The 10,287-nt window shown below is 38.2% G+C and overlaps 1 protein-coding gene across 2 annotated transcripts in view; it reads left to right on the top strand.

Annotated features, from left to right (window-relative positions):
* Nucleotides 1-1,180: 1,180 nt before the first annotated feature.
* cacnb2b (calcium channel, voltage-dependent, beta 2b) overlaps nucleotides 1,181-10,287 on the top strand; it is a 31,810-nt gene continuing 22,703 nt past the window's right edge. For both annotated transcript variants that reach the window (XM_017410780.3, XM_017410783.3), the window contains exon 1: nucleotides 1,181-2,671. In XM_017410780.3, the coding sequence (XP_017266269.1) occupies nucleotides 2,624-2,671 (48 nt within the window). In that variant the 5' untranslated portion in view covers nucleotides 1,181-2,623. The remainder of the gene's footprint in view (nucleotides 2,672-10,287) is intronic.

Raw genomic sequence — 10,287 nt, 5'->3', positions numbered from 1 at the left:
CGCAGCATGACTTACATATTAGGTCTGTGACACAGTGGTGGATAAAGCATTTTTTTATTCTTGTGATCAAAGGAGAACACCGCAGTCTGCATTCATTTTCCTTTATGCCAGACTCCAGTTTCAGGTTCAGTGATGAAGAGTTCTCTGAGGAAAAGGCTCTCTCTCATTTCTTTTTAATCATCAGATGAAATATTCATGCACACTAACAGAAGCTTTGCATTAATTCAACCCCTTTTAAATTCATACTAAGCATGGCCTGTTGCTAAACTTTCTTTTCATTATTTAATTTCTGCCTGCATCTGAAGCTTATAAGATCTGCCCAAAGACATCCATACAACAAAAAGGAATTACAGAAAAGGCTTTTCTCTGGGTTTAATCAAATATCAAGACAGGCTAACAAGCATTTCCATGTAGACAGGCTTGTTGTCCTGCAAATCAACACAATGGCTTTGAATGTTCCTTATTTTTTTATTATTATTGTTACCAGCAGTTTAACATTTTCACTTTTGACACAGATACTTAGGCATAGAATCACTGCTTCAAGAGCAAGATAAACTGAACAGACTGTTATAAACTCTTGTACCATCTCACATTCTCACAAAATAACCTCTTCCATACAGAGGATCACAAGTATTGCCAGTCATAAATCATAACAATCTGACTTATGACAGGCAATTTAAGTAAAACCTCTCATCTTGTCACAACACAATGTACCACTATGTGGAAATCTGATCCTGACCACCTACCTAAACCTTTTTGTAGACCAATCACCCCCCCTCAATTTGACAACAGCACTCTTCTATAGTAGGAGTACCCTCCTCCAGCAGAATAGCTGTTATCCTTCAAATAGTGTTAAGTAATGACTCAAAGACTGTGACAAAAACTCTGAGGTGCCTCAAAGCTCTCCAAATTCCAATCTAACAGGATCTGATTGCATCAGTTGGAAGCAAATCCAATCTGGAGAGATCCAATCCTAAACTTCACAAGGACAGAGTGATTTATAATTATTATCTTAATACCACACACCTCTCAGCACAAAGGAATCTTCTTTGTCTTAAACATCTTGATATCATTTTTAGATTTTTTTTTAATAACAATAATATATGATATAACTGACGATGATGATAACTGTTGTCATTCTAGTTAATTCAAACAAAACCAAGCCTAAAATTCTTCTATATTTTAAAGAGTTAACTTTTATTATTTCCAGCCTTTCGTCTCTTTTTGTTTTAGTGAAGATTATACATTGCCATAAACATGATCATAATAAAACCAATGTTTCATTTTAGCATATGAGAGGTTGATGACAAGTTCAAGCAAGTGGTTTTCTCTGATTTCATTCTCTTATATTGAGTGTTTTGGACTCAGTTATAAAGAAATATATCTTTATTTAAAACTTTTTTCAGCACCATCAACTAATGCTAACTACCTTCTCAGCCTCGAAATAAAAAAAATACAACAGGAAAGAAATAAATTAGCCTACATAAAAGAAAGCAACAGCTGAGGCACTTAGAGTAGACAAGGTGAACAGAGATGAGATAAATGAGACAGAGGGAGGAATAAAGAGAGGTCAGATTGAGAGATAACAAAGGAGGAGGGAGGGGAGGAAGAGGGGAGAGATAAGGATGCTGCTGAAGAAGAGTGGAGACTTTGTAAATCTGAGGGGCTGGAGGCACATTTAAATTCAGCCTGTGTTTCTCCTGCGCTAGCCGAATGTTACCGGCTCTAGCATGGCAACAGAGAGGGGGAGTGCTTCAGCTGCAGCCTCTACACACACACACACACACACACACACACACACGCACGCACACACACACACACACACCACACCACACACACAGTCACATCAGGATCACAAAGAGTGACTCAGGTAAGCAGAAACGCCCCTGATGAGACAGGACCCTTGCAGAAGGAAGCAGCGTGCGCAGTGAGAAAGAGAGATAGTGGAGGAAGAGGAGGAGCTACAGGGCTGAGATTTTTGAGGAGGAAGAAAAAAGGAGTCACACTCAACCGGTAATATCTCTGATTCTGAACTCCCAGGGTGGGCTTAGAAAGAAGGAGGATGGACAAGAAGACGAGCAGGATGGATGTGGAGTGATGCAGGAGCTCCGGTCGGAAAAATGTGAGAAGAAAAGGGAATTTAAGTCTCACAGCAAGCCTGGTCTAAGGGTTTGAACTAGAAGCCAGACTGGAGGAGCTTTTTTAACAGGGGGAGCAGAGAGGGATGAGGGCAAACATGCAGAATGCGAGATGAGCCACCTGTTTGTTTAAAGATGAGGTGAGCCGTCACACAACCCAATGTTCCTTGGGCTGAACCCTTCAGGACTGACTGGGGATACATCATTTTCTAGAGATGCTGTAAGACAACTGCTGTCATGATCACCTGGGCTCGAGAGGAACCAGCCACTTAACTCCCAGGTGACCCTCTCCATCCCACCTCTACGACAACTTGTGGACATTTGGTTCTTCGTCTTTTGCAAGATCCCTAAACTCCCTGATGAGGCTGCAGTCAGGTGGATCACCTGTGCCATGAAAGTCCTGTTTGTGAACCTGTGTTGAGGCAATTCACTCCCCCCCTTTGGAGGCTCTGTCGGCCCTCTTCCTCCTTTAACTTGATGTCTTGATGTATTGCTGTGGGTTGGGACAGTGGCGGAGAGTGCAGTCCACCTATGTAAGTGAACATTGCAGCATTGCTTCCATCTGATCCTATAGCAACAGTGAAGTTGTTCAGTGGTAGTGGGAGGTATACTGTCAGGGACACAGCAGTTGATTCATACGTCCATTTTTCATCTGCAGTGCTCAGTAACACAGGCACAGTATCTTGAATGTGACTCTTGCAACTTGTTATTTTACTGCTGAAGTGCTTGTCCATTAATTTTTTGCTCAGCTTTAGTTTATTAAAAAGATGATGAAAAGTCAAACAGCTCCCTGTTTTAATTTTAGTTAGAGACTTTCCAAAAACATCCCCAAAAATGCAAAAAATGTGACTGTTTTATGGTATATTTTCCATCATCATGAGTTTCATGGATGTAATTTTTTATAGAAAACTTGTTTAATTGCTTTTGTACAGTGGTCAATATTAATAGAGTTGCTTTCCTCACATTTTATTCTCTGATTGAGGCAATTGAAGGAGGACAGGAGGAGTGTGTGAGGTCCTCTCAATGACAGAGTTGAGCACCTGGTTTAATTCGTCTTTCTTGCTCTTTGCATGTGTTTCAACATATTTTTCTGTCCTGCTGCAGCTTGTGCTATGAAGTTAAAGCTGTGCATACATACATCATGATGGCTCAGAATGCAGAGGACCTTATCACAGTTACATTCCCACATGAAACGGGCTTACTGTCAGTCCTCAGCACTTAATAGGCTGTCAGCACAGAGCCTCACAGATTACCACATACTGTACTGCTGCGAGCCATGTGTGCCCACCTCAGCAATAAACCAGAAAAGGAGCTTAGAGAATCAAGGCAACCAAGAAATTAAATATGGTGCTCACAGTGCGGTCCTGTTGATGTGCATACTGTGATGTGAAACAAGTTAAACCTGACGGTAAAGACATAAAGAAAATGCTTCTGCAAAAGATATTTTCCATGATTTATTTCCAGTCTTAATTTTTTTAAAGATGAAATGGTTTTCCTTATTTTTGACGCTAATAGCAATGTAATTTCAGACTTTTTATTATTATTATTATTATTAAGTGCATGAACTTTAAGTACACACCGTGCTCTGTTGGTTTTTGTTGTGGTGGGTTTTATTAAGGTCTTGGGGGTATTCAAGAAAGTGGGTTTAGTGAAAACACAGAGCAAGGTGACCCTGAGTTTAGGGGAACTCTGAGTTTTTTGTTCCAAAAAGAAAGGTTAATAAAACTCAAACTCTTTCACCACGATAACAGACTGTGAAATAAATCTGTTTTTTGGCAGGTTTACTTAAATAAAAACCTGAGTTCCAACCAAACTTTCCCCACTGGAAGCAAGCTGTTCAATATGAATTGTTCATTTTTAATCAATACCAAAGCAGAATTACTTCATAAAACCTGACGTCAGGAAGGGATTTCCCATCTATATTGGTTTTGTTGTTATTCACAGATACTACTTTTGTTTTTTGTTTGAACTGAATCAGTTTTTAATCAGATTCACTCATTTATTTCAGTTACAATCTCCTACCACACAATATAATACCTCAGAGATACCCTCTAATCAGAACAGAGTCTGTTCATCAAGCTGAGATATAGTTTGCAGAAATCCTTGCGTAGTGGGGATAGTGTAGCTAGTGTAGATAGTGAGAAAGGTCAGCTGCTTCTTTTCAGCCTGGCTTGATGTTCATGAAACCAGGATGCACTGGCAACGCTTGGTCAAGCCCAGCTTTCATCCCTTATTTTGGATTATTCAGTTCTACTTTTGTGAAACAGTTGTGTGCAGGCCAGTTTAACATTTGGAGTTTCCTAACCTTTGCAGTTGTCACAGGTAATGGTTCTGCAATTTCTGTTGTATGTGAAATGTGTGAGGAACAACATCATCATAAAATCTGAAAGAGAAACTTTTCCATTTTGACTTGAGGGTCTATTTTTGGACAGGACTCAGCAAAACTGTCTGCTATCTCTATAAGGTCCCTATATTCTGATATTTTGTATAAACAGCACAATATAACTTTATTTACTAAAGTATGTGAATGTTTTTGTACAGTGCCCTGAGGCGACTTTGTTTGTGACTTGGAGCTATATAAATATTAAAATAGTGAAATAAAAATTAAAACTTTTATTAAATTATTTTAAAAACATCACAATGAACTGTGATAAAGATTTATTTTAGCCTACTAATATGCCTAAAAGATCCCTCATATTCACAACAGTGTACAAATACTACAACACAAATTGTTCATATTGATCATTTCATTTAAGTTTGTTTTTTAACTTTCAATTTCCATCCAACTGAAAGCAAGTTTGTAGATGTAAAAATCTATCTTTTGTGTACTCAATTAAATAAAAAAGGAATCATAGGTATTGACAGTTTTTATTTTAATTTGCAATTGCTGATTAAATAATTTATTTGTATTTGCAGTTGTTGCTGTGGCTGACTAAACAACTAAATATTATGCAATCATGATGTTCAAATGTGTGTGTGAGAGAGGTTGTGATTATGGAGAATGCTTTTAAATGAATGAATTTACCTACCAGCAATTTTAAATTAAGTGAAGTGGTATGAGGGATTAACAGAGAGCGTCTGGGAACTTTTGTGTTTTAAAGGTTTCATCACATTTACATGATGGGAATAACTGAGCCCTACTCTTTACCTGCCAGCCCATTCATCCTGACACTGAATCTGTAGCGAGTAAAGCAGGAAGTAGTTGTGTAAAGCTTCCTCTTATGGAGCCAGGCAAGCGCATAAAATAATCCAGCTCTGCTCTCTGTCAGCAAAAAGCACATCTGCTGAAACCTGCATTTTCAATTTGATGTCAAAAACATGAAACGGGGAATAATAAAAAAGTTTGATTATAAAAGAGAAAAACTGACTAAAATGTTAAAAAATAAAAGTTTAGTTATGTTGAAACAGGTTGGTAAAATATTAAGCAAGAAAAAAGTCTAATTTAAGAAGAATTCCTCACAACAAAACACTTTGCTGAGTAAAAACTGAGTCGTACCCACGTTTTTTAATGCACACCCAAAGGGACTTGTAGCAGTAATTGCTGCAGAAGAGGGTTTTATCAGGTCTTGGAATACTTACTGATGCTAAAGTCTTCTCTATATTCAGCTTATTTTTAAAATTCTTTTACAATTAAAAAATGTTTTCTATCTTCAAAGTGATAGGTGCTGGTTTAATTTTGTGACACTGATTTCTGGTTATTTTATTTTTATACTTAAACATAAAAATCACCCCACCTAGAATATTGACAGTAAAAAAGTTTTATTATAGTATGTTGATATGATATAAAAGTAAGTAAGTATATTTCACAAAATGTTAAGCAACAGTTTGAAGTAGTTTAGTTTTAGAAACATCATCATCACATTTATGTCACTAAAGCTCTATGAAATGTTCTGGTTAAAAGTGAGTTTGGGATTGGCCGAAAGAGGCGATCATCCATAATACCAATAATCTCTCATTCTACCAATCCTTTTAGCCCCTCTGACCAATCGGAAGCTTGCCAACCAGATTACAATCAAAACACAAGATAACATGAGCAGGAACACAATCATGAAGGCTACAGATGTTCATACAGCCTCTCGCTGTTTCTTTCACTTCCTATGGAACTAAAGGAGAACAGTTCAGAACAAATTGTGAGATTTCACAACAATCCAAATGTCCTTTTTGTTGTTGTTTTTTTTTAATCTCATGTTAGGTCTCAGTGACCTGCCCTCCACTTTGTCCTGGTCCTTTCCAGTTGGTACTCTCTTCTGTTCTCAGCTCTTACTATTCTCCTCCATTCCTGCCTTTTTTCTGCTGCTCTCCTTCTATTCCTTCCTTTTTAGTCTTTTTTTTCACCCAGATGTTAGAAGGGGAGGATTGTTCATCTGCTGGTTCTACCCTCAAGCTTCATAGGGGCATCAGCCAGATGTTTGGCTTCATCTTTGCGTGGCGATTGTTAATCTGAGGAGAGCCAGCAACCACCAACAAGCAGGAAGAAGAGGATGATTCACGTGTACGACTGAGGAAACTTTGTGCAAGTTCTATTTCTGCCTCTGACAGGCATTTCTGGAGCTCATCTTTGTTCCTCTCTGGCTCCCACTCTTCCTCCTCCTTATTGAGTGAGTTTAGGAGACTGTTTAGCTGGGTATGATGGGCGGGCAAAGCTCCAGGCAGATGTAAATCTGGTGTGGTTTGCTGGCAAAGGGGCAGACAGTGGAGGATGGAGGATGCTGCTGCTGCTAAATGTGATCTGGGATCTGTGTGAGAACTCTGAGTCCTTCAGAAGTTGGGGTCGCTGTTTTTCTACCTGCAAGCCATGTCAAAGTTCCTCAAGACCAAAAATGTCTCCTGGGTGAGTACTGTCTTTGTAGGCTGGTAGTTGGGGGAAAGAGGGAAACAGGAATGGAGATGGAGAGCTGTTGCTGGATTATAAAAATTGCTTTTGAGTGCTTTCTATTTCTGTCAGCATTTTTACTTCAAAAAATACTAAATTTGTGTTTATGAATTTCATCATTGACCGAAGCAGTTTAGCATTATGCCTATACAAACACTTTTTGGGGATGAAAATTGGATCTTGTTTCATATAGTAATCTTAGAATATTCTAATAGAAACCTGAACAACAAAAACAACAACAACAAAAAAACAGTCTAGCATTAGTCATTTGTACATCTGGCTTTCTGTGTCTAACAGTTAAGGGATCAACGCTAACTTAAAGTAATTTCTGCTCCTCTTCAGCCAGTGTCACACACACAGGCTGAAGCCAGTCAAATGACAACTTCATTTGGAAATAAAGTAACATTCTTTGAAAGACTGCATATCATTCATCACTGCTTTGCATGACAAAGTTTTAAACAAACATCCCCTGTAATCTGTTACAGTTCAGATTATGTGGTGGGGCTCAGTTAGTATTACATCAAATCTTAGGACAATATCTGTAAAAGTGAAAAGTTGTAGCAGTTTTTGCATTTGCTAAGATCAGTAAGCTGTGGCGGCCATCGTCAATCAGCTTGACTCCAAAAGCTAATCATGTGTAAATGTACATGAAGTGATTACTTTCTGAGAATTTCATTAAAATCCATCCAGTTGTTCATGGGATATTTTGCTAACAGACAGACACATGAACACACACAGAGAGACAGAGACAACTACATTATTGCCCGCCTTTCATGGCAGTCACCTAAAATAAGATCTACAGTGGATAATAATGATTGGAGTAAAATCACTAAGCATTAAGTCCATCTGATTTCCTGAAAACAAATTTAGCTAGAAGCACTCAGAAAGCACAAACTTCTGTCTAAGGTCATAGGCTCTTTAGGCTCTGGATCGTGGTCTGGGTCAGAACCAAAATTTATTTGCTTGTTTTTTGTGACAACCTCAACATTTCCAGAACATTTGATCAAAATTTGGTTACTAGTTTTTAAGTAATCTTGCTAACAAACCAGCCACCACCACCAAAAACATAACCTCCTTGGCTGAGGTAAAAATTAAACTTAAAGTCTGGGCCCACTTGCTATCAATAATAGATTCAGGAGTCTTTTTTAGGCCTGTGGGTTTTCTGGTTGTGGAGGGCAGAGTAAAAGGTCCAGATCTGGAGTTCTGCCTAAAATGGTGCATGACATTCATTTCTGGGCCAGCGGTGCACTACTGGCCTCAGCTGATGGCACACACACACACACACACACACACACACACACACACACACGTGCACACAATGGTTGTAAGAAGCTTAGGGACAGATGTTTGTTTATAAATGTGTGAGAGCACATGTGCACATGAGCACGTGTGATGGGAGTAGATAAACTGAGATGAGAGGCGTGTGCCTGTGCAGATGTGGGATTCCGGCTGCATCGGCACAAATCAACATTAACACAACCCGGAGCCAAAGCCTATGGGTGTGTGTGGGAGTACTGTTTACTCAGGGCCCACTACAAAGAGGGGGCCTCAAAAGTCTTGAAATGAAAAGGGTTTTGAAAATATGCATGAAAGATGTTGATCCAATGAGCATGGGGGCACACCGAGACGGTTTATACATAGGGTTCAGAATTTTATGCTGCGCTCCTGAACAGAACCACAGCAGTCAGGGTCTAATTACCTTAACCTAACTTTTGAATCCAACATCAAGTAGCTGTCATGAGTAAATTAAAAGTCAAATTTATGACTCATCACTGGACATAAATTTTGAGGAAAGCAGATCATAACCTAGGTGAGAGCAAGTGAACAAACTGATTTAAAGTGTTTCGATAAGAAATGATTCCATATGTATATATTTTTTTTAAATTTCATTTGGAATGAAAAACTTTATGTCACTCTTTTTGTCTGTGGTCGTCTAAACAGTAATCAGATCATTTATTCAGATCTTGGTCATTTGCTTGTGCTTACTCAGCAAATCACTAAGAATCATTTGGTTCATATATGGTATAGAACTTGTCTTAACTTTTGATCAGAATCTGAACCAGATGTTCATTTTCCTCACATTCTGGTCACCAAATATATTCTTTTGGTTCATGTTAATGCTCCCCAGCTACATTTTTATATCCCAAACAGAGCATACCACTAAATTTGCCACCTGCCACTGTTTTTAGAGCTGCTTCATCAGAAATGAGTCAATGGTAAACACAACTAATTGAGCCAACACTGATCTTCCATCAGTCAATTCTGCCTGGATACACGAGACTCTGCATAGCAGGTTTGAAAAATGAGCATTTGGACTGAAAGCTTGTGTCACTACAGGCGCAAGCAATGGGTGAAGAAGGAAATTTGTGTCAGCGTCTTTAGGAGACACTTTTGTAGATTAAATACAGGAGGAAAAAAGGTCAACATTCTTTTTCAAGGCAATGCGTAGACGTGGTTGATTATTTAAGAAGGAATGTTCCTTGATGTAACAACTTTTCAGCTGTGCTTTAGTGGGTGTCAAGTGTGTTTTGGTGTCACTTGTTAGTGCTGGAAGAGATCTGAAGAGTCTTTGAGCAGATTATGGAAGGATTATTAAATGGAAGGCACAGGCTCCACAATGTAAAGGAGCCCCTGGTCATTTGATGTGAATGTTGGCATATTTTTATTAGTCAATAAAACCAACATTTATAGGCACAAGCAGAAAAAAATGTAAATAACTATGAATATTAGAGGTACTAAAAAATACCACTACAACTCAAAACTGACTCACACCAAATGAGAATCAGATCTTCCTTAAATTATTAAAGACTGACAGAAAAAGACACAAAGTGAATCAAAATGACTCAAAGCTTTCAAACAGAACCTAACCAAGTGATGACTTAAAAAGAAAAACTCCACACAAATTCAAATAATCCTAAAAAAACTCAAAATAACTATAATAAAAAGAGAAATTCAATTTATCTACAAAAAGTTTTAAAATAACAAATATAAGAAACTAAACTGCTGTAAAGTCATTCAAAACAACTATGTATATTAAAAATGTCTAGTCTAGTCTACTCTAGATGAATCAACCACTTAATTTGTTGGTCCCCTAATTAGGCACGGTCAGCAGCCCACTATACTGTAGATACTCATCGCAAAGTCATGGAGACCAGTCAACAAAATCTGTTGTTTTTCTTCTTCCTCATATTACTGGTTTACATGACTTTATATAAAAATTTATAAGCTAAAATTGTGAGAGGCTGCCAACTACCAAGTGGGTTTGTTTACCTATGG

This window comes from Kryptolebias marmoratus, linkage group LG20 (genome assembly GCF_001649575.2).
Source record: "Kryptolebias marmoratus isolate JLee-2015 linkage group LG20, ASM164957v2, whole genome shotgun sequence".
Taxonomy (NCBI): domain Eukaryota; kingdom Metazoa; phylum Chordata; class Actinopteri; order Cyprinodontiformes; family Rivulidae; genus Kryptolebias; species Kryptolebias marmoratus.
This window is presented reverse-complemented; position numbering and strand designations above follow the sequence as displayed.